Source organism: Pelodiscus sinensis, chromosome 5, assembly GCF_052426305.1.
Source record: "Pelodiscus sinensis isolate ZL-2025 chromosome 5, ASM5242630v1, whole genome shotgun sequence".
NCBI classification, from domain to species: Eukaryota; Metazoa; Chordata; order Testudines; family Trionychidae; genus Pelodiscus; species Pelodiscus sinensis.
The window spans coordinates 128,691,042-128,716,100 of NC_143056.1; the positions used below are offsets into that span (position 1 = coordinate 128,691,042).

Here is a 25,059-nt window from a genome sequence, read left to right on the forward strand (position 1 = left end):
ACGCTCTCAACTGCTTTGTCTCACCATGTCAAGGTTGCTTGACCAAGCCAGACAGATACTTCTAATATTTCCTGATATGTTATTCCCTCCATCCGACTAATCACAATTGTTTTTCTTTCACCCCTTCAGAGATGCTACGGGCTCAAGGAACATCTAGTCTGGCTTCCTGAATACTTCAAGCCAGACATTGTCCCCTGGAGTTTCCTCATCCAGCTCATCAATTCTAGCTTAAAGACCGCAAGGGACAGAGAACTCACCAGTCCCCAAGGTAAGTTACTCCAGTGGCTAATTTCTCTCTCTGTAAAAATTCTAGTCTGAATTTTCTCCGGTTTAATCTTCCCATCATTGAATCTCATTAGATCAAAGCACAGTCTGCTAGCAGGAATCTCCCATGTAGGGATTTGTAGACTGAGATCTCATCCTCTCTTACACTTGTTTTAAATAAAGTGAACATCTTAAGTGTCTTGAATCGTTCCAAAGAGGCATGTTTTGCTCACTTCCTTTCTGGACTAGGTTTGTCACTAGGTTTCTGGTTCTGAGGGGCCCTGATCTGGCCTGTCATAGCTCTTGAATTGGGCACACTCCCTTCACATGTCCTCTCACACACGCTTTCAGTCATGTGCTACCTCCCTGCTCTTCGATGTGACCTCTGTGTTCAGCCCTCTCAAAATTCACTGGCATGTTTGCTGCTTGATTACCTTGTAAACTCTTATTTCTCAGCTAGTTCATTTCAGCCATGTTTCAGTCGTTCTCCCCACCCCCCGCAACCACCCTGGGAGTGTATGAATTAATCTAGGGTTTGATCCCACACTCATTGAAGTCAATGGTAAAACTCCCCTTTGACTTTAACAATGCATGATGAGGGGCTTACAGAGTAAGATTTCATGGTCAAATATTTCACGTTATGGTTATCATTATCAAATACATTATGACTTTCCTTTAGTGGCTAGAGCCCAGATCCGACAACCAGGTCCTTGTGAGAAAGATCCTTCTGCTTTCATAGAATCATAGAAGACTAGAACTGGAAGGAACCGCAACAGGTCATCAAGCCCTCATGGCAGGACCAAGCACCATCTAGATCATCCCTGATAGATGTCTGTCTAACCTGCTCTTCAATATCTCCAGTGGTGGAGATTCCACAACCTCCCTAGGCAATTTATTCCAGTGTTTAATTTATTTTAGTCCAGTGTTTTGCTTTTGCAAAGTCCCATGGACTTTGGGGCAGCATCTTGCCAGTGCAAAGATTCTCCTGTAATTTTGTAATCTAGTAAGAAAATTAATTGTATTGGTCTGGGAAATGGTCTGGGATTTGACCTTGAAATTCTGTAGGCAATATCATCCTTTTTTTTTCCCCTCTCATATAACTTGCCTCACATAATCAAAAGGCAAAAGCCAGTCGGGGAAAGAATTGAATTCCAGAAGCCAATGACTCCAGCTTCCTCCATCCAGCATGGCGATTCATCTTCTTTATTAAAAGGCACATGAATGTCATTGAGTGACTTGTTGAGCGTTAAGGAACTCAAAAATGAGAGAATTGTGACCTCATTTATGATACTTAGAGTATGATTAACTTCACGGTAACAAAGCTTTTAACTAACTTTGTGCAAAAGGTAGGGCTGAGAAAAAGGGAGATAAGGTGGATTCTGTGAAGAAATTTGGAGGAGGAGAAGAGGATGTCTGGCATATGGGCTGAGGAACAATTTCCATACCATTACACGATGGAAAATATGTCCAGCTATGGCAAAGGCTCTATTTAATTAATTTTCCACATGCAAAATTCTTTTCTGATCATTCTGTGTCTAAACTTCTTCCTTAGAGAGATGCCAGACAGTTTAGTTCCATCTGAACGGGAGCAGACACACCCCCTGAGGAAGGAAAACATCACCTTTGGCTTCTGTATGAAAAAACGAAAGTCAGCAACACTCCCACGGCACCGAGGTCAGCTGTCGGCTTAACTTGTATCAATATGGTTTTCCTATAGCCATATTGGAAGGCCTGTAGCCATATCAGTAGACCAGATTGAAGAGCAGCCACCATTAGCTGTAAAGCCTGGAGTCACATGCCCACACTCTTATCTAAATTGCACTAAACTGGTGTCACGCAGGCCTGTTAAGGAGATCCTGTTCTAGTGTCCCCCACTGCCACCAGATAAAGAAACAGGTCTCAAAATGGGTAGAGAAAATTTAGTTTAACAGCATTTCGTCTGGCAAGAAACTCTTTACCAATAGTTGAGGTTGTGGAATCCGCATTCTTTGATTATTATCCTCACTTTCCTATGGTTTGTCTGTGTGATCTCTGTCTGCTTTGTAACTGTTTCTGTCTGCTGTGTAATTAATTTTGCTAGTTGTAAATCAATACGGTGGTGAGGTATGATTGGTTAGGTCATTCTGTTACTGTATGTTATGATTGGTTAGTAAAATTATACTAAAATAATTGGTTCAGGTATGGCTAAGCAGGACTCACATTTCACTATATAAACTGAGGTCCAAGAAGGAGACCAGCAGGAAAAGGGAAAGAGGAAACAGGGAAGAAGGAAAGGAAAGAGGAAAGGAAGAAAGGAATATCAAAAAGAAGGAGGGAAGACCTGGAAGAAGAACTCACCTCCAAGATATAGCCTAAGACCAGAGCTGCCAGAACTCCTCTGCATGACCGTGACGTGCAGCAGCCAGGATCCCAAGAGACTCACCTTGCTTGGCCAACAGGGGAAGTCTGCCTGCCTTTATCAGGATTGGTGAGCATGACACTGTGTGCTTAGCATGTGTATTCTGCTTGCTTGGGAATTGTCTTTAAATAGAGAATATTACTGTGTAAGGTTCTTTCAGTGGCAAAAGATCCTGCAGGAAGTTACACCCTGAGCCCTAAGAATTGGGTAAAGGCAGGTGTTTAAATTAACAAGGTTGCACCTTGAGCCCTAGGAATTGGGTAAAGGTGGGTGCCCCTAAAGCATGGAAGGGTCAGAGAAATTTGTGCAGGTAACCAACTTAAAGGCATACACTGCAGCTAGCGCGTGATGTTTCATCTGTATTCTACATGCTGAGGCGAAGCACGCTGGAAATGGCTGGAGGCAACTGCACACAAGTGAGTGAATTCATGCTCACCGGATTCTCAGACTCTCCAGAAATTCAAGCCCCTCTTTTCGTGGTGTTTCTTCTGATCTATGTTACTGCCTTGGTGGGGAATCTTGGGATGATTCTGATAGTCCGGCTTGACTCCCAGCTTCGAACGCCCATGTACTTTTTCCTCAGCAACTTATCCTTTATAGACCTCTGTTATTCCACCGTCGTGGCCCCCAAGATGCTGGCGGATTTGTTGGCAGAGAGGAAAGCCATTTCTTACACTGCATGTGCAATTCAGATCTGCGTTTTCTCTCAGTTTGACGTCATGGAGTGTTTCCTCCTGGCCGCAATGGCCTATGACCGGTATGTGGCCATATGTCACCCATTGCTCTACAGGGTTGTCATGTGCCCGAGACTTTGTGTCCAGCTGGTGGCTGGGTCTTTCCTAGTTGGGTGTGTAAATGTGATAGCGCAGACAACAGGCATGCTAACATTAACCTTCTGTGGCTCCAATGTCATTGACTTGTTCTTCTGTGACATCTCCCCGCTGTTGTCGCTCGCCAGCTCGGACTCCCGTGTCAACCACATTTTACTTCTAGTTTTGGCATCCTTGACTGGCGTGTTCACTGGCCTGGTTGTGCTCATCTCCTATATGTTCATCCTCTCTGCCATCCTGAGGATCCGCTCTGCCAAGGGCAGGCTCAAAGCCTTCTCCACCTGTGCCTCCCACCTGACAGTCGTCTCCCTCTTCTATGGGACTGGCCTGTTCATCTATTTACAGCCCAGCACAACGCATTCAAGGAGTCAAGACAAGGTGGTCTCCGTGTTCTACACAGTGGTGACCCCCATGCTGAACCCCCTGATCTACAGCTTGCGGAACAAGGAGGTGAAGGCTGCCCTGAAGAGAGTGATGGAAAGGAAAAAGTTCTTGTTAAGTATAAATTAATAACGAGATGGCCATTATTCCTAACTGGCTCTGGCCTGTTTGTCGGACATGAATTTTCAAATAGCTTTGGGTCACCTGAAACCTTATTTTCTGCAAATAAACTATGCTCCCAAAAATTGCCCACAACACCAATAATTTTTATATAAATATCAGTGGTTTTGCATAGAAACATGTTTTAAGAAATAAAGCGGCGGTTAGGGATTTTCAGAATGGAGAGATGTAACTTCTGGGGTCCCCCAAGGGTCCGTACTGGGACCAATCCTATTCAACCTATTCATAAATGATCTGGAGAAAGGCAGTAAACAGTGAGGTGAGAGAATTTGCAGGTGATACAAAACCGTGCAAAATACTTAAGTCCAAAGCAGACTGCGAAGAACTTTGAAAGGATCTCACCAAACCAGGTGACTGGGCACCCAGGTGACTGGGTGACTGGGCAACAGATGAATTTTAACATTGACAAATGCAAAGTAATGCATGTTGGAAAACATAATCCCAACTGTATGTATAAAATGATGGAAACTTGTTTAGCTGTTACCACTCAAGAGAGAGGTCTTAGAGTCACTGTGGATAGTTTTCTGAAAACATCCCCTCAATGTGAAGTGGCAGTCTAAAAAGCAAAAATACTATTGGGAATCATTAAAAAAAGCAAGAGAGAGCAAGACAGAGAATACCTTATTGCCTCTATATAAATCTATGCTACATCCACATCTCAAATACTGCATGCAGATGTGGTCGCCGCATTGCAAAAAAGATATCTTGGCACTAGAAAAAGTACAGAAAAGGGCAACAAAAATTATTAGTCATATGGAACAGCTGCCACATGAGGAGAGATTAATAAAACTGGGAATTTTCAACTTGGAAATAAGATGGCTAAGAGGGGATATGATAGAGGCCTATGATATCGTGACCGGTGTGGAAAAACTGAATAAAGAAATATTGTTTACTTGTTCCCATAACACAAAAACCAGAGGACATCAAATTCAATTAATATGTAGCAGGTTTAAAACAAACAAAATGAAGTTCTTCACACAGTGCACAATCAACCTGTGGAACTCCTTGCCAGAGGATGTTGTGAAGTCCAAGACTATAACAGCATTCCAAAAAAAAAGCTAAATAAATCTATGGAGGATAGGTCCATCAATGGCTATTCACCAAAATGGGCAGGGATGGTGTTCCTAGTTTCTGTTTGTGAGAAGCTGGAAATGGATGACGGGGAGGGATCACTTGATGATTCCCTGGTCGGTTCACTCCCTCTGGGGCACCTGGCGTTGGCCACTGTCGGAAGACAGGACACTGGACTAGATGGACCTTTAATCTGACCCAGGATGGCCGTTCTTGTGTGTGTGTATCTTTGTATATATTTTAGAAATGTCTGTCTGTCCATCTGTTTGTGCAAGAACTCGCAAACAGTAACAGCTATGGCCATCAAATTTGGTAGGCAGCTTCCTCTGACCCTAACATAAAGGGAAGTCATGGTTTGATTGTGCCAGGACCATGGGAAGTGTCAGGAATGGGGTTGTTTTCCACAACATGGAAAGGGAGGGGCAGAGAGAGGAGGGACGTGATCCTCACACTCACCACTGGGGGCAGCGAATGGTGATGGATACTTCCAAGCGAGCACTGGGGACAGCCACACCAGCATGAGACCGACCGGCTGGAGCTGGAGCTCTGCATGTTGCCAACCAGGCCACCTTCTATGGGTAAGGTTCCCCTCCCTCTCCCCCACCGTTCTGCAGCTACAGGGTCTGGGTACTGCCCTCCCCACCCTGCTATGGGGCCTGCTGATTCCTCCTGCCCCGCACCACATGGGCATGTGGAGATTCTCTCCCTGCTGTGAGGCTCTTATAGGGCCTAGAGATTTTCCCCTCTGCCCCTGACACGTCACCTGGAGCATGGGGATTCCCACCCTCCCCTTCTCCTCCCACCTCACAGCTCCTCATGGGGCCAGGTTGTGCTCTCCTTCCCCTCCCCCATGTGCTGCTCTTCTCGGGGTCAAGGGATTCCCTCCCACATGTGGCTCCTCACCATGCCTAGAGATGCCACCAACCTGCCCGCACCGCTGCTCTCAGGGCCTGAGGAGTCCCTTGCCCTCCTTCCCCAATCCCCGTGACTTCACCTGCACAGTAGAGATTCCCAATTCCTCCTCTCCCAAGCTTCTTCACCCAGGGCTTGGGGATTTCCTTCCCCCCACCCTCGCTCATGGGCCTGGTCGTGCCCTTACATACCCGAGCAACGCCCTGTAAATTTACTACTCTCTGTATAGATTTGCACAGCATTGCTCTGGTCCTTCAGGACAGGGGGCTGGGGAAGTGGAGGGTGCAGGGAAGGGGACAGAAGTGCAGGAGTCAGGGAAGAGACAGGGGTCCCCAGAGCCAAAACTAAGGTTTTCTGTGCCTGTGGCCCTCCCCCTGCCCCCCAAAAATGATAAAATTCTTAATTTGTTGTATTAATTGTATTCATTGCACATGTTGTTAATTGCACATATATGGAGATTGCAAATAGATGATAGTAAAGATATAAGTGAAATAATATTTTAACTTTCTAATTTTTAATTTTGCACTCCTAAAAGTACTGTGCGTGCCCACTTACCCCACTCTTGTTATGGCTCTGAGGGTCCCTGGGCAAGGGGTGGGGGTGCAGGAATCAGGGCGGGGGACTGGGAGGTGTTGGTGAGCTTCCTGGGACTGGTCGGAGTGGTGGCGCCATGCAGCCCAGCTGGCAGCTGCTCACCGGGGACTAGCTGGACCGGCAGGGACAACCCTACAATCACTTTTTCGTTTACAGGATGGGAATTAATGAGATTCCTCCCCCATCACTCAGAAAAAAATCTGAATTCCTCTGGCCTGGCTCCATGTCAGCCCTGGCATGTGTTTCATGCCATTGCTTGCCGGGAGGAAGGTCTCCTCTGCTCTCCCTCAGCTGCACATGATGCCTACACACCATGAGTCATCTTCAGCCCAGCAACACGTGTTGCTCAGATTCTCCGCAGGGTTTTAATCCCACCTGGTGGAGCAGTTGTACAGCACCGAGTGCCGCAAGGCCCTGATCCTTGCTGGGCATTTTTAGGGCCTACCATCCCATTCTCCACCAGCTCCTTGCTTGAATACAAGCAGAGAGAGGGTAGGTTTAGAAGATAGGATTCACAAAGAACAAGTTAAAAGTCACTTAGGAAAGTTAGATGTCAGCAAGTCACCAGGTCCTGATGAAATGCATCCCAGGATACTCAAGGAGCTGATAGAGGAGGTATCTGAGCCTTTAGCTATGATCTTTGAAAAATCATGGCAGACAGGGGAGATTCCAGAAGACTGGAAAAGGGCAAATATTGTGCCCATCTATAAAAAGGGGAATAAGAACAACCCAGGAAACTACAGACCGGTCAGTTTAACGTCTGTCCCAGGGAAGATAATGGAGCAGGTAATTAAGGAAATCCTATGCAAACACTTGGAAGGTAATAAAGTGATAGGGAATAGCCAGCATGGGTTTGTGAAGAACAAGTCATGCCAAACTAATCTGATAGCTTTCTTTGATAAGATAACGAGCCTTGTGGATAAGGGAGAAGCGGTGGATGTCATATACCTAGACTTTAGTAAGGCATTTGATACGGTCTCGCATGATATTCTTATTGATAAACTAGGCAAATATAACTTAGATAGGGCCACGATAAGGTGGGTGCATAATTGGCTGGATAACCGTAGTCAGAGAGTTGTTGTTAACGGTTCTAAATCCTGCTGGAAAGGGATAACAAGTGGAGTTCCGCAAGGGTCTGTTTTGGGACCCGTACTGTTCAATATCTTCATCAATGATGTAGATATTGGGATAGAGAGTACGCTTATTAAGTTTGCGGATGATACCAAACTGGGTGGGGTTGCGACTTCTTTGGAGGATAGGGACATAATTCAAAATGACCTTAGCAAGTTAGAGAAATGGTCAGAGGTAAACAGGATGAGGTTTAATAAAGAGAAATGCAAAGTGCTCCACTTAGGAAGGAACAATCAGTTCCATACATACAAGATGGGAAGCGACTGTCTAGGAAGGAGCATGGCAGAAAGGGATCTAGGGGTCATAGTGGACCACAAGTTGAATATGAGTCAACAGTGTGATGCTGTTGCAAAAAAAGCAAATATGATTCTAGGTTGTATCAACAGGTGTGTTGTAAGCAAAACTCGTGAAGTCATTCTGCCGCTCTACTCTGCACTAGTTAGGCCTCAGCTGGAGTACTGTGTCCAGTTCTGGGCGCCACATTTCAAGAAAGATGTGGAGAAATTGGAAAGGGTACAGAGAAGAGCAACAAGAATGATTAAAGGTCTAGAGAACATGACCTATGAAGCCAGGCTTCATGAACTGGGCTTGTTTAGTTTGGAAAAAAGAAGATTAAGGGGGGACATGATAGCGGTTTTCAAATATCTAAAAGGGTGTCACAAGGAGGAAGGAGAAAATTTGTTCCTCTTGGTTTCTGAGGACAGGACAAGGAGTAATGGGCTTAAAGTGCAGCAGGGGAGGTTTAGATTGGACATTAGGAAAAAATTTCTAACTGTCAGGGTGGTCAAATATTGGAATAAATTGCCAAGGGAGGTGGTGGAATCTCCCTCTCTGGAGATATTTAAGAACAGGTTAGATAGACATCTGTCAGGGATGGTGTAGGTGGAGCTTGGTCCTGCCTTGAGGGCGGGGGGCTGGACTCGATGACCTCTTGAGGTCCCTTCCAGTCCTATGATTCTATGATTCTATGAACAGTCGTGAGGGTCTCCGAGAGGTCTCTCAGGGAACCTCAGTTCTGACCTGTAACATCCTTTATCCGACCACTCTTGGGAACCCGCCTCCACAGCTCTGACAATGCGGCTGAATTGTGTAATACATTTAGCCCTCCTCATCCTAATAGATGCTTCCACCTTGCCCTAGCAGCGCCTCTCAGCCTGGGTCTGCAGATCCCGCCCGCCTCCTGCTCCTGCGTATGCCCTTTGCCAACCTCAATATTTCTGCAAAGCCAGGTTGGGTTGTCACCAAGGGGTGGGGAGTCACCAGACCCTGCACCCCCCATCCTCAGAGGTGACTCTGAGCCAGCAGGTGGAGCAGAAGGTTTTTTAGTTGACAGGGACACCGCAGAGCACAGACTTGTCAGCACAGGAACCAGAAGCAGCCAGCACCATCCAACCTCCTGTATCCTAAGCCAGCTGAGACTAACTCACAGACTCAGCAACCACTCCCAGCCCTGTTACCAACCCCGCCTCCTCCTTTGTCCTGCTTCCAGGGCGAAATTTGTCACCTGGTCTCACCCTCTCCCAGGTTCATGTTACTGGAAGCCTGGGTCATTGTGTACATGCTGGGACTGGAGCAGCCTCCCTCAGTGAAAGTCACACCCGAAATTCCCATCCCCCTCTAGGTATTGGGTGCAGTGCCCAGGGAAACTGAGGCACAGACAGGGGGTGACTACAGGACAGTAGAAATCACACGCACCATAAAAGAGTAAATACAACCCCCACTTCATCACAAGGGTCAATGCGGTGACTGAGCTGGTGCCATGGGCCCTTTCTGCCTTGCTTTGCTAAGTGTGTGGTTAAGGGCCAGGGCATAACAGCAGAGCATGTACACGGCTCACGACTCCCTAGGAGTGAAATGTTTCTAGCAGCCAGGTAGGAAACCAGGGTTCACATCCTGTGTCAGTTGGTGAGTGGCAGCTGGAAATGCTGCAGCCTCTTTCATCTGGATTTATCTGGTGGAGACGTCTCCCAGCCCTCGGCGGCCCTGTGGGAGGACCAGGCTGTGGGTCCATTTGCAAAGCCAGTGGGAAAGCCCAGTGCTCTTTGTATTGCCTTTTGTCCTGTAGGAAAAAGAAGAAAAAAAACTTGTCACAAAGTCTTGTCTGATCATGTCCCATTAAGATCCTTGGCCAAACTTGTCAGTATAGGTTGAACCTCTCTAGGCCAACATCGTCAGGACCTGACCGGTGCCAAGCCAGAGAATTTGCCACACCACGGGAGGTCAATACAGTCTAATAGCCTTACCAAAACTTCCTCTGTTTTGTGGGCTCTGAGAAGACATTTTAGGGGTAAATTAGAGCTAAAAAACAGCACAGAGCACTGAGGCTACGTCAACACTGCACAGTTATTTCGTAATAAGCTATTCCGGAATAGTTATTCCAAAATAGCTTATTTTGAAATAGCAAATCTATACTGCAGGGAAGCCTCAAAATTAGTCCAAGGCAGGCTTCCCTAATGTAAACGTGCTAAGGAGGAATACCTTAGAATGGGCTTGGTATGGGGCTATTTCAAAACAGCAGCAGTAGAGTGTCTACACATACCTTATTTTGAAATAACTATTTTGGAATAGGCATTATTCTTCGCAAAATGAGGTTTACAGAAGTCGGAATAAGCCGTCCATAATTTCGAAATAATGGAATGGCTGTGTAGACGCTTGCATAGTTATTTCAGAATAACGGCTGTTATTCTAAAATAACTTTGCTGTGTAGACACACCCTGAGTGTCAGGACTGGTGTCTGTAAACAAATTGAATGGGACCGCAGGAAACTTGGCCACACCCATGATAAATGGACAGCTGGCTAACTTTAAAATCATGCCAGACCACAGATGTTGCCAGACCAGAGAGCGCCAGACTAGAGGGCTACGTCTACACTGGCATGATTTTCCAAAAATGCTTTTAACGGAAAAGTTTTCCGTTAAAAGCATTTTCGGAAAAATCACATTTAGATTGGCAGAATGCTTTTCCGCAAAAGCTCTTTTTGCGGAAAAGCATCCGTGGCCAATCTAGACGCAGTTTTCCACAAAAAAGCCCCGATCGCCATTTTTGCGATCGGGGCTTTTTAGCGGAAAACAGTACTATGCTGTCTACACTGGCCCTTTTGCACAAAAGTCTTTCAGAAAAAGACTTTTGCCCGAACGGGAGCAGCATAGTATTTCTGGAAAAGCACTGATGATTTTACATGAGATCGTCAGTGCTTTTCTGGAAATTCAAGCAGCCAGTGTAGACAGCTGGCAAGTTTTTTCGCAAAATCAATGATTTTGTGGAAAAACTTGCCAGTCTAGACACAGCCAAGAGGTTCAGCTTGTAGTAGCAAAACTGGATCACTTTGTATATGGCTTGTTTCCAATATGAAAGACATGGAGATAACTGTTTTGTGTATATCTTTACACCTGGGATTAGAGTTCCTTCCCTAAATCCCAATGTCACAAGAACCCACTAGACTTCCCAATTCCCTATGATACCGCTCCAGAGTTAATAAAAGAAATGTCACTCTTGCCAACCAGCAGGAAAAGAACCCTTCGTAGGTTCCAAACCAGAAACGGCTCCATGTCTGCTTGTCTCAGAATAAAAGAAGGAGGAAAAACAGATTCCACAAAGCTATAGGAAATCCGGTCAGTTTCAGAATCTTTCTGCAGGTACACCAACATGTCAGTGTATGATTTACAAGAAGGGAACAGTGTCTTACCCTGAGAGAGGAAATTCCACTTTCTGCTCAAATATTTCTCTATCCAAAGATAAGGAAACAGCTTTTATTATCTTATGGTCTCCATGTCTGTTGTCTGTTGCCTTTTGTCTTATAATAGAGATTTGTAAGCTTTTAGGTACACGGGCTGTCTTTTTTTGTTAGGCATTTGTACAAATTCTAACCCAAAGAAGTCCTCGTGTATGACTTATAGTCTGAGCTGTTACCACAACTCCAAGTTTTATTTTTATTATCCCAACCTACTAGATCTTTAAGCCTAAAAAGGGGAAGCTAAATTCAGAAACAGATCCTTGTGAGTCACTACTGAATCCTCACCAGAAACTGACACCGTAGGTTTGGAAAGTTAGGAGTTTTGTTAACCCCTCTGCAGAATCCTTTTGTTTTAGGAGCTCCAATGTACTTGTTTTCCTTTGGCTTTCTTAAAATTCTCACTGTGCCGAAGAGCATGGTCTTTTGGAAGTCCTTGACTGTGATGTCTTGCAGTCCTGAGGTGTTCTTCAGCGACTCATTCATGTACTTAAAGATTGCTGCAAGTTCACCTACAGGTCACTGTTTTTGACTTTTAGTTTTCCATAGTCATTCCTCTCCATCATACGCTTCTTCATACTTTGCCATCTTCTCCTCTGGTGTCTCTGTTATGTTTTTCTGCAGATATGGTCTTAACATGAATTGGTAAGTCATCTTTTCTTCAACAGCTGTGTCCAGCCTGTTTGACAATTGCCAGATCTGATGAAATCATTTCCTAGATCTCTATTATATCTCCCCTTACTCACCTCTTTTCCAAGTTAAACAGTTCTGGGTTTTTTCCTCTCTCCTCAGAGAAGTTATTCCATATCCCTAATCAGTTTTATTACCCTTAATTGTACCTTTTCCAATTCCACTATATCTTTTTGAGATCCGGTGATCAGAACGGCATGTAGCATTCAAGGTGCATAGTGGCTTTGTGATATTTGTTGGGTTTTTTATCTATCCCTTTCCTAATAGTCCTTGATAGAGATGTAGCCGTGTTAGTCTGGGGTAGCTGAAGCAAAATGCAGGACAATGTAGCACTTTAAAGACTAACAAGATGGTTTATTAGATGATGAGCTTTCGTGGGCCAGACCCACTTCCTCAGATCAAATAGTGGAAGAAAGTAGTCACAACCATATATACCAAAGGATACAATTAAAAAAAATGAACAAATATGAAAAGGACAAATCACATTGCAGAACAGGAGGAGGATGCGGGGGGGGGGGGGGGGAGGAAGGAAGGTAGGTGTCTGTGAATTGATGATATTAGAGGTAGGGAGAGTGGGATGTTTGTGAGTTAATGGTATTAGAGGTGATAATTGGGGAAACTATCTTGGTAATGGGTGAGATAGTTCAAATGTTTGTTGAGTCCTTTTTGGAAAGTGTCGAATTTTAACATGAATGACAGTTCAGAGGATTCCCTTTCAAGTGCAGATGTAAAAGGTCTTTGTAGCAGAATGCAGGTGGTTAAGTCATTGAGAGAGTGTCCTTTCTGGTTAAAATGGCAAGAAACTGTTTTCTCTTTGTGATCTTGTCTGATACCTGTTTTGTGGGCATTAATCCTTTGGCGAAGTGTCTGAGATGTTTGTCCAATGTACATAGCAGACGGACACTTTCGGCACATGATAGCATAGATTATATTTCTGGATGCGCAGGAATATGTGTTCTTGATCTTATAACTCACTTGGTTAGGTCCAATAATGGTAGCAGCAGAATGAATATGTGGACAAAGTTGGGGGTTGTAGGTGATGACAAGTGGTGTCCAGGAAGTGGATCTCTCGTGTAGAATGGCCTGGACCCAGGCTGAGGTTGATGGTGGGGTGTAGGTTGTTGAAATCTCTGCCTGGACCATTCTACACGAGAGATCCACTTCCTGGACACCACCGTACAAATCAACAATGGAAAATTAGACACCACTCTCTACAGAAAACCCACCGACTCATACAGTTACCTACATGCTTCCAGCTCCCATCCAGAACACACCACACGATCCATCGTCTATAGCCAAGCCCTTCGATACAACCGCGTCTGCTCTAATCCCACTGACAGAGACCAGAAGCTTCAGGATCTCTACCAAGCATTTATAAACCTCAACTACCCACCCAGAGAAATAAAAAAGCAAATTGAAAGAGCCAGACGAATACCTAGAAACCATCTACTTTAAGACAGACCCAAGAAAACCAACAATAGAACACCACTTGTCATCACCTACAACCCCCAACTTAAACCTGTCCAACACATTATCAATAAACTACAGCCTATATTGGAACAGGATACCATACTCAAAGAGGCTCTGGGAGACAGACCCATAGTCTCCTATAGACAACCACCTAACCTCAAGATGATTCTTACCAACCACCACAGGACATACCACACTAATACCAACCCTGGTACCTTCCCTTGCAACAAACCCCGTTGCCAGCTTTGTCCACATATTCATTCTGCTGATACCATTATTGGACCTAACCAAGTGAGTTATAAGATCAAGAACACATATTCCTGCGCATCCAGAAATATAATCTACGCTATCATGTGCCGAAAGTGTCCGTCTGCTATGTACATTGGACAAACATCTCAGACACTTCGCCAAAGGATTAATGCCCACAAAACAGATATCAGACAAGATCACAAAGAGAAAACAGTTTCTTGCCATTTTAACCAGAAAGGACACTCTCTCAATGACTTAACCACCTGCATTCTGCTACAAAGACCTTTTACATCTGCACTTGAAAGGGAATCCTCTGAACTGTCATTCATGTTAAAATTCGACACTTTCCAAAAAGGACTCAACAAACATTTGAACTATCTCACCCATTACCAAGATAGTTTCCCCAATTATCACCTCTAATACCATTAACTCACAAACATCCCACTCTCCCTACCTCTAATATCATCAATTCACAGACACCTACCTTCCTTCCTCCCCCCCCCCCCCCCCCGCATCCTCCTCCTGTTCTGCAATGTGATTTGTCCTTTTCATATTTGTTCATTTTTTTTAATTGTATCCTTTGGTATATATGGTTGTGACTACTTTCTTCCACTATTTGATCTGAGGAAATGGGTCTGGCCCACGAAAGCTCATCATCTAATAAACCATCTTGTTAGTCTTTAAAGTGCTACATTGTCCTGCATTTTGCTAATAGTCCTTAACATTGTTAGCTTTTTTGACAGCTGCTGCACGTTGTGATTTCAGGAAACTCTCCATAATGACTCCAACATTTCTTTTTTGAGTAGCCACAGCTAATTTAAACCCCATCCTTTTGCACGTGTAGTTGGGATTACAATTCCTGATGGGTATCACTTTGCACTGATCAATATTGAATTTTAGCACCATTGTGTTGCCCAGTCACCCAATTTTGTGAGATCCCTTTTATAACTCTTCATAGTCTGCTCGAGACTTAACTATCTAGAGTAATTTTGCGTCATCTGCCAATGTTGCCATCTTACCATTTACCCATTTATTCAGATAATTTCTGAGTATGTTTACCTTTCCCCATTCTGAAAACTGACGGTTATTCCTATACTTTGTTCCCTGCCTTTAATCAGTGACTCACTCATGAAGTGATTATTCCCCTTTATTTGGCTCTGGTGAGGCCACATCTGGAGTATTGTGTCCAGTTCTGGGGCCCCCACTATAGAAAGGATGTGGACGCATTGGAGAGGGTCCAGCAGAGGGCAATAAAATGATTAGGGGGCTGGAGTGCATGATCTATGAGGAGAGACTGAGGGAGTTGGGTCTGTTTAGTCTGCAGAAGAGAAGAGTGAGGGGGGATTTGAGAGCAGCCTTCAACTTCCTGAAGGGAGGTTCCATAGAGGATGGAGAAAAGGTGTTCACAGTAGTGACAGATGGCAGAACAAGGAGCAATGGTCTCAAGTTGCAGTGTGGGAGGTCTAGGTTGGATATTAGGAAAAACTATTTTACTAGGAGGGTGGTGAAGCACTGGAATGGGTTACCCAGGGAGATGTTGGAATCTCCATCCCTAGAGGTGTTTAAGTCTCGGTTTACAAAGCCCTGGCTGGGTTGATTTAGTTAGGATTGGTCCTGCCTTGGGCAGGGGGCTGGACTTGAGGACCTCCTGAAGTCTCTTCGGGTATGTCTACACTACCCCGCTAGTTCGAACTAGCGGGGTAATGTATGCATACCGCACTTGCTAATGAAGCCCGGGATTTGAATTTCCCGGGCTTCATTAGCATAAGCGGGGAGCCGCCATTTTTAAATCCCCGCTGCTTCGAACCCCGTGTAGCGCGGCTACACGGGGCTCGAACTAGGTAGTTCGGACTAGGGTGCCTATTCCGAACTACCGGTACACCTCGTTTCACGAGGAGTACCGGTAGTTCGGAATAGGACCCTAGTCCGAACTACCTAGTTCGAGCCCCGTGTAGCCGCGCTACACGGGGTTCGAAGCAGCGGGGATTTAAAAATGGCGGCTCCCCGCCTATGCTAATGAAGCCCGGGAAATTCAAATCCCGGGCTTCATTAGCAAGTGCGGTATGCATACATTACCCCGCTAGTTCGAACTAGCGGGGTAGTGTAGACATACCCTCCCAGTTCTATGAGTGGATCTTGCCTCTTCTTTCATGATAAAACTTGTCCAAACATTTTAGTAAAGTCCCAAGACATTATGGCTACCATTTTCTCTGCATCTATTGAGGGTTGCAGAGCTATTTGAAGAGTGCTTATGACCTCACAGAGTTCAGTGGGGCTTCATACTCATGCCCCAATGTGGATAAGATTGCAGGTTTGGGACCTAATATGGTTGGGCCCGCCAGCATGGCCATTCTTATGTTCTTAAAGGCAAAAAATGTGTCCAAGGAAGTATTCAATTCAAGGCCTCAGTGATTGCTGTTTCAGCCACTCATCTAGCTAACATGATGCTCTTTGATCCTAAACTATATTTTAATCGTCCTTATTCACCTGTGATTCCTGAGGAGCTTAAATATGAAAGGTCAGGGGCTGGGGAGTTTAAGGTATTGATTTCAAGGCGTATTAGACGCCTAAATATCTGTACAAATCTGGGCCTAGATGACATGACGTAACGACTGAAATAAATGTAACTACAAATCAAAGAAGCTTTTTATATGGCATATTTTAATTGGGTAACAAGACGGTCACGGCTGGAGAGAAAGCAATATGAGCTGCATCTTGAGAAGGAACGTGAGAGGTTGCACCGGGCCATATTCAGGCATAGAATATAACAGCTTTGGGAAAAAGAATTCCTGGTGAAAGAATTATTCTAGTCATCATATTGTTTTCCTAGGGCAAATGACTGCTGAGTATCGATTCTATATAAAAGATCTTTGTATCAATTTCTATTTTAGGACTAAACAGTCCCAGCTGTCATCTGGGATGGAAACGGTGACTTCCACTGGCCAGAAAGAACAGCATCAGATCCATATTCGGTGTGAAGACCCTGACGGTCTGTATCAGCCCCACCCTGAAGAGAGATTTGGGGAGTAGATTGAAATAAATTAATGGCAGCTGTTTTATGGTTTCCCTCTAATGTACTATCAGAGACTGTGCCCCAGATACATGGCTAGCAGAAACTGTACCCAGATCACTGAATTCATTCTCAACAGCTTCACAAACCATCCGGATTTTCAGGGTCTTCTCTTCACGGTTTTCCTAGTGATCTATGTCATTACCCTACTGGGGAATCTCGGAATGATCGCATTAGTCAGGATCGAGCCCCGACTTCACACCCCCATGTATTATTTCCTCAGTAATTTGGCCTTTGTAGATCTCTGTTATTCCTCAGTGGTCGCCCCCAAGATGCTGGCGGATTTGCTAGCAGAGAGGAAAGCCATTTCCTACACTGCATGTGCGACTCAGCTCTGTGTTTTCTGCATGCTGATCGTCACGGAGTGTTTTCTTCTGGCTGCAATGGCCTATGACCGGTATGTGGCCATATGTCACCCACTGATCTACAGGGTTGTCATGTGTCCGAGACTTTGTGTCCAGCTGATGGCTGGATCTTTCCTAGTTGGGTGTGTAAATTCAGTGGTGCAGACAACAGGCATGCTAACATTAACCTTCTGTGGCTCCAATGTCATTGACTTGTTCTTCTGTGACATCTCCCCGCTGTTGTCGCTCGCCAACTCAGACTCCAGCGTCAACCACACTGTGCTTCTGGCCGTGGCCTATTTGACAGGGGTGCTCAGTGGCCTGGTTGTCCTCGTCTCCTACATTTTCATCCTCAATGCCATCCTGCAGATCCGCTCCACTGAGGGCAGGCTCAAAGCCTTCTCCACCTGCGCCTCCCACCTGACGGCCGTCACCATCTTCTACGGGACCGGCCTGTTCATCTATTTGCAGCCCAGCACAAAGTACTCGAAGGATCAGGACAAGGTGGTCTCCGTCTTCTATACAGTGGTGACCCCCATGCTGAACCCCCTGATCTACAGCCTGAGGAACAAGGAGGTGAAGGCTGCCCTGAGGAGAGCAATAGAGCGGAAAACCTTCTCTTTAGGTCTAAATGCATGACCAAAGGCAATGAGCTTTCATGGGTGAATACCAGACCCATCTATCCTATCTCACTGAAAAAAAAGAAAAAAGAAAATATGGAGAGAGACCATTTCATAGAACTAGAAGGGACCTCAAGAGATTATCGAGTCCAGTCCCCTGCCCTCACAGCAGGACCAAGTACCATCCCTGACGGGGAGAGATAGCTCAGTGGTTTGAGCATTGGCCTGCTAAACCTAAGATTGTGAGCTTAATCCTTGAGAGTAGGTAGCTTCTCCTTTGTTTTATACTCGCTATCTCCTTTCCCAGATTATTTCTTTCCTCCGGTCATTATTAAATGGTATTGCAATACCTGGGAAATGTGAAGCCGTTGAACCCAACACATGTGTGCCCACGCTTCCCATTACATCTTTCCTCTGCAACGTGTGCTCACTGCTTCTCATGTTTTTCTTGTGGCTGCTTCCCCTCTGCCGAAACACCGGGGAGGACGTGGCTGTGAGCTGTATGAATATTAGACATGGCCTGGGTATAGGGATATTGCCTGTCCGCCTATGTCAGTTTAATTCAATAGCAGGGATGCTGCAAAACAAACAGGATGAAACCCTAGTGGCACCAGACAAGCTGCCATTGAGGTTTCTGGGGCAAATCTGTCAGGGAAGGTACTTGGTCCTGCTGTGAGGGCAGAGGACTGGACTTGATGACCTCTCAAGATCCCTTCCAGCTCTATGAGATGGTATCTCAGGGTACGTCTAAATTACATGGCTCCGTCGACGGAGCCATGTAGATTTGTTTGTTCGGCAAAGGGAAATGAAGCCGCGATTTAAATAATCGCAGCTTCATTTAAATTGACATGGCTGCCGCGCTGAGCCGACAAACAGCTGATCAGCTGTTTGTCGGCTCAGCGCGCTAGTCTGGATGCTCCCCTGCCGACATGAAAGCCCTTTGTCGACCTCCCCGGTAAACCTCATCCTACGAGGCATAAGGGGGAGGTCGATAAAGGGCTTTCAGGTCGGCGCGGGAGCATCCAGACTAGAGCGCTGAGCCGACAGACAGCTGATCAGCTGTTTGTCGGCTCAGTGCGGCAGCCATGTCAATTTAAATGAAGCCGCGATTATTTAAATCGTGGCTTCATTTCCCTTTGCCGATCAGCCTAATCTACGTGGCTCCATCGATGGAGCCATGTAGTTTAGACACAGCCTCATCGTGCAATGCCCAGTGTCTGGGAATAAATTACATTTGAATTCTCCTTTGTCAGTAGGGGAGCTGACAGCTATGCCTCCCGCCGCCATCTTGACCAAGGGCCTGGCAGCTCTGAGCTTGCAGAGGGGGTGGGGGTGAGGGCAGCCAGCCCTCAGCGCCATGCAGAGCACACCACATCCCCAGCCCATAGAGCCTGCTCTGGCAGCAATTAAAAGGCACAGGGCTTCAGGCACAATCGCCATAGCAACAGCAGCAATGGAGCACCATCGCCATAGCAACAGCAGCAATGGAAGCTAGGAGCCCCGGGCCCTTTAGAATGGAAGGACCAGACTGCCCCTCAGCCCCATCCTTGTATGTTGGCAGGATTGGGGGCCAGTAGCCCCCCCCCCCCGTGTATTCTGTGCTGCAGTTTTGAGCCCTTGGAGAACAAGGCCAGTGTCTGTTTTGTCTTGCTCTTCTGAAGGCCTGTAGCAGACGGGCATAGGTAGCTTCTCCTTTGTTTTATACTCGCTATCTCCTTTCCCAGATTATTTCTTTCCTCTGGTCATTATTAAATGGTATTGCAATGCCTGAGAAATGTGAAGCCGTTGATCCCAACACGCATGTGTGCACACGTTTCCCATTACATCTTTCCTCTGCAACGTGTGCTCACTGCTTCTCATGTTTTTCTTGTGGCTGCTTCCCCTCTGCCGAAACACTGGGGATACGCTGTGTGTGAAGGATGTGGCTGTGAGCTGTATGAATATTGGACATGGCCTGGGTATAGGGATATTGCCTGTCCGCCTATGTCCGTTTAATTCAATAGCAGGGATGCTGCAAAACAAACAGGATGAAAGCCTAGTGGCACCAGACAAGCAGCCTCTTGGAAAAAGCTTTTGGGATCATTAAGAGACAACGCCTGCTCTATTAGCTGTGAAGATGCTTCCTGGCTCCAGTCCCCATGATGCAGCCTATTTTCCAAGGCTGGGAGCCAACAGATCATAAGGGCAATAAAGAGTTACAAGATTTGTACATGTTCCTGGGGAACTGACCAACACAAACCTTTCTAAATTTCCAGGGCAGATGATCAGCTTTAGGAAGAGAGACATGCGAATAGGTCTTGTGATCTTTTCAAATCCTTTTTCTCTTATGACGTCTCGTGTTAGTCTATAAATTTAAAAACGAGTCACACTGTGGCACCTTGGAGATTAGGTATATATAGGATCATGAGCTTTCATGGGCAAAACCCACTTTGTCAGATGATGAGCTGGAGTGGAAATAACAGAATCCAAGATATTTATAACCGAGGGGGGAGCAAGAAGAGTAGCTGTCAATTGTAGGACCAATGCTAATGAGGATAATTTAGTGGGCTGGAAGTGTCCCATTCTTAGCTTTTGATGTAGTTGTTAGAAGCAGGGAAGACTGGCTTTATAATGTGACATCCAGTTAATGTCATTGTTCAAGCCCAGGGAAACAGTGTCAAATCTGGAGATGAATACCAGTTTCTTTCTTTCTCTCTCTCTCTCTGTAATTGGCTGGAGACATTCCTTTGTAGAATGGCGAGCTTTAGACCCATGACTGACCGACCAATGTTATGCCTTTTTCCTATTGTTAAGATTGGACAAAAGTTTGGTTTAAGAAAGCTCTTTTGCATCTACCAGCAAGAGAGTGGGGGGCTGGAACAAGTTTTAAAGTGGGGATGCTGAGAGCTGTTGAACCAAACTGGAAAGCCAGCGTATTTATGGGAACCACTTCAGCCCTAGTTCCTGCACCTATGCCTACCAGTGCCCACACTCCTGAAGAAAAGAAGAGCAGTCTGATCTGTAGGACAAGCACATCAGAATGGCCGCACTGGGTCAAATCAAAGGTCCATCTAGCCCAGCATCCTGTTTGTCAACAGTGGCCAATGCCAGATGCCCCAGGAGTGAACAGAACAGGAAATCATCAAGTGATCCCTCCCCTGTTATCCATTCCCAGCTTCAGACAAACACATGCTCGATAAACCATTCCTACCCACCCTGGTTAATAGCCATTGATGGACCTACCCTCCATGAACTTATCTAGTCGATAAATTGATCCACAGTTGATCCATGGGGTGCTGTAGCCTGGGACCTGAGCTAAGAGTGAGAGAATCGCATCATTTCATCATAAGAAAGTAGAAGGCTGTCACCTTGAGGGGAGAGTCCAAAGAATGGGTCAAGAGACTCAGGTACACTATAGCCATGACACTGGGGGACCCCAAAGCTAAAAGTGTGAATTACTAAAACTTGGGCTAAAGAGCCAGGTGCTGTAGCTGTGGCTACAACAAAAATCTTACCCCTCCGTAAGCCTGGCAGCATGGGGAGAGTCTGTAACATACTTTCACCAGCAGGCTGTGTTCTTTTGACAACTGTCTAGGCAGGCCTATATGGTGATCAACACCTAGCAGGATCTGACCATTAGACTTTTCCTTTCCTACCGTCCCTTCTCTCTACGGCCAGGTCTGCACTAGGACCCAGAAGGTCATCTTAAGGTACATAACTCCAACTAGGTAGAATACTGTAGCGTAGACTATGTAACTGGAGATGACTTACCCTAACCTGAGGTTGGTGGCATCCCCACAGTGGGAGGCTGACAGGGATAAATACTCCTGTCATTACTATTACAACATTGGAACAAAGGCAAGTTTCATTATTTCTCAGTTTCATTGAGTTCTGGATCAGGAAGTTTTCCAAGAAAACAGTCAACCAATGCCCTTTCCTGACACATGCTGAACCTCTCTAGGTTGGCTCTTTCTGGTACCACAACATCCGTGGTCCAGCAGAATTTTAATTAACCAAATGCCCACTTATCATGGATGTGGCCAAACTTCCCGCGGACCCCTAAAAGTTTGTTTACAGCCCCCAGGCCTGGCTTTCAGTGCTCTGTGCTGTTATTTAGCTCTAATTTACCCCTAAATGTCTTCTCAGAGCCCACTAAGCAGTGGAAGTGTTGGTAATGATTCTAGACAATATTGACCTCCTGCGGTTCAGCAAATTCTCTGGTTCAGCACCTGTTAGGTACCCAGGGCGCCAGACTAGAGAGGTTCACCCTGTAAGTTCCCTTAATCCCAGTTCATGCCCTTATCCACCACCTTCACGAGTTCCTCTTCTTTAAACTATACATAACCTGTTATGGCCCATTCCATAGATGTTGCTTAATCAAGACAGACAGATTTAGTTGTTTTAATCGTCCCAGATCTCCTCTTCAGGCCCATGAGCATTTCTGTTATTCTCCTCAAAAAGCCCTCCCCACCAAAGTTTCTCAGTGCTTTACAGGTATGAGGTACCCGAGGCAGAACACAATGGATCATAAATGGCAAAGTTTGCAAATACCAGGAGCCGCAGTGCCCAGCCCTCGCAGTGAATTCCGCACAGCTCCTGAATCCACTGCAGAGGCTGGGTGCTGTGGGGAACTGCATGGGGTCAGAAGCTGCAGGGAACTCACTGCGGGTGCCAGGAGATTCAGTGAGTGCCCCATAGCTCCTGGCCTCACCGCTCCCTTCCAAGCGGGGACAGGAGACCGGGAATACACGGAAACGTGAGTAGCAATTCCAGGAATCGCAATGTCTCCTGTATGTTAGCAAAGAGAAAAGCCATTTTTCTTCCATTGGATGTGTCGGGTGTTGGTCTCGTAGTGGTCATAGAGTGCTACCTCCTGGCAATGGTGGCGTGTGGCTATTACGTGGCCTTCTGTCACCCGCTGGGCATGTCCCAAAGACTCTGTGTCCATCTCCTGGTTGTTTCATTCCCAAGTGGGTGCATACATGGAATGGCACAAACAATGGGCATTTTACAATTCTCCCTCTGTGGCGCTGGTGTCATTGACATGTTCTTGTAGGACACCTCCCTGGTGCTGTCACCCTCCAGCTCTGTCCCTACCATCCGTAACAGCCTACCTGTTATGGCTTTTTGGATAGGCGCCTTCGGCAGCCTGACTAGCCACCTTGCCTGCGTTTTCATCCTCTTGGTCATACCGAGGATCTGCTCTGACAAGGGTAAATGCCATCGCCACCTGCTACTCCCACCTGACTGTGATTAGCACCTTCAATGGAACTGGCTTCTTTGTTAATTTTAAGATCCAGTCCAACTACTCCAAAGCTGAAGATAAGGTATTTTCAGTGGTGACCCCCATGTTAAACCCCCTGATTTACAGCCTCTTGCAATGAACCCTAGACATGAAATGCACCCTGAGACAGGTTATAAAAAGTTGTTGTTTCTCCTTCTAAACCTACCATGATAACACCTGGTGTGGATCACCTGCCCCATACATGGAATCTAGTTGTATATCGTCTTGTGCTTGGGCATGATTTGCATTGGGACTTCACCACGGTCGCTCACCAGACATTTTTTACAGCTACCTCTCAGCCGCCTTTGTAAGCTAGTGAGGCTGGGTGAGAAGGGAGGGAAAGCACTGAGATTTTTGCCCATCATTGATTGTTTTGTATCATTTTCTATTTCAAGGCTTAACAAGAAACCTCTGCTGGAGACCCAGGTATCATAGCAGGGAGCACCACAGGTGTCAGACTTTGAGATATAAAGATCTTCAGTGCACTGACCAGAGCCATCCTCTCCCTATCTCCTGCCTCTGGGGGGCAACTGCTGAGATACAAACTTTTAGCATCTATCTCACCATTGCTTCCTTGTGCCACTGTGACAGAAATCACCTCTGTCATATGCCCTATACCAGGGGTGGGCAAGAGGCTGCCAGTGGGCCAAATACGGCCCACCAAGCCACCGGATCCAGTCCAGGGCCGCCTTGGGCAGAGAACAGCTCAGACTTTAAAAAGCCAGCTGTTCTCCATTCCAGACAGCAGGGGAGGGAGGAGGGAGATTTTTCATGCTGTTCCCACCCTCCAGCAAAATCTCTTAGCTCCCATTGGCCAATCTCTCTTCTTTCAGCCAATAGGAGCTGAGGCTTTTAGCAGGGGCAGTGTAGGAAGCCTTTTCACTTCCTCCTTGATCCCCTCCCCCTCATGCCTGGAGCAGAGCCACATGGAGCAGCCTGCAGTAGACAGCCTGCCTCAGGTTCCTGCTGGTAAGCACCTCCCAGCCAGAGCCTGCCTCTGGCACCTCAGCCCCTCCCTTCCCCAACCCTCTGCCCCCCTCCACATACCCAAACCCTCTGCCCCCTTCTGAACCCATACCCCCTCCCAGATCTGGCACCCCAATGTCATGCCCCGGATCACAATCCTCTCCCACCCTAGGTCACATCCCAAAATCCTGCACCCCAGTCCCCTACCCTAGGCCACAAATGCCTCCTTCACACAAACTCCCTCCCAGACTCCATTCTCCCTCTTGAACCCCAATCTCTTACCCCCAAGCTCCCCTCTGCACCCATCCTCCATCCCAGACCCAGGAATTCCTCCATTAATATCCTGGACAAGTGTGGCCCTTGACCACTTTCCAAAACCTTGGAAGGGTCCCCCCCCATCAAAAATTATTGCCTACCCCTGCTCTACACACTTTAGTAATACTCTTTGTACAAAAGTATGCCGTGTAATGTATCATTTGAAAACTCCTCGTTTGCTGATTGGAATCATCTTTTAAAATGCGTGTGGCAACGTTGTATGTGACGTCATGAACAGATGTTCCAAACTGGGCTTGGTAAACAGGCCTGTCTAAGCTGTAGTCAGCGTCATCAAGCAGGAAGAGAAACAAAGGATGCTGAAACAGATGAGGAAAAAGCAGCAGGGAACATCCCTCCACATAGACTTTTTGTCTTCTTGTACCCAGCTAGAAATGTTTCTCAATGAGGGAGTAGGAAAAGTCGACATCCTAAGACACTTCTCTCTCACGCACACTAAATCTGAAGGGGTAAAGGAAGCAGCCATTGAATGGAAGTGGGGTGTCCAATGTAAGAAGTTTGGTCAGTAAATCTGCACAGTGAGAAAACCTTGCTCTGCATTTCACATTGTTTAAGTGAGGCTC

The 25,059-nt window shown here is 46.2% G+C and overlaps 2 protein-coding genes across 2 annotated transcripts; both read left to right on the top strand.

The window, feature by feature from the left end:
* Positions 1 to 2,362: 2,362 nt before the first annotated feature.
* LOC102449110 (olfactory receptor 5G9-like) lies at positions 2,363 to 4,002 on the top strand. Its single transcript, XM_006116950.4, has one exon. The coding sequence runs from the start codon at positions 3,031 to 3,033 to the stop codon at positions 4,000 to 4,002; it is 972 nt and encodes a 323-aa protein (XP_006117012.3). The 5' UTR covers positions 2,363 to 3,030.
* Positions 4,003 to 12,929: 8,927 nt separating this feature from the next.
* LOC102449356 (olfactory receptor 5J3-like) lies at positions 12,930 to 17,981 on the top strand. The gene is made up of 2 exons (XM_089778770.1): positions 12,930 to 12,955; positions 17,011 to 17,981. Exons 1-2 carry the CDS (start codon positions 12,930 to 12,932, stop codon positions 17,951 to 17,953), a joined length of 969 nt encoding a protein of 322 aa, XP_089634896.1. The 3' UTR covers positions 17,954 to 17,981.
* The last annotated feature ends 7,078 nt before the right edge of the window (positions 17,982 to 25,059 follow it).

Coding starts and splice junctions, on each gene's coding strand:
- LOC102449356 (XM_089778770.1), top strand. CDS start 12,930: ATGCAGGTGGTTAAGTCATTGAGAGA. Junction 12,956..17,010: donor GTGGTTAAGTCATTGAGAGA/GTGTCCTTTCTG, acceptor ATACATGGCTAG/CAGAAACTGTACCCAGATCA.
- LOC102449110 (XM_006116950.4), top strand. CDS start 3,031: ATGCTGAGGCGAAGCACGCTGGAAATGGCTGGAGGCAACTGCACACAA.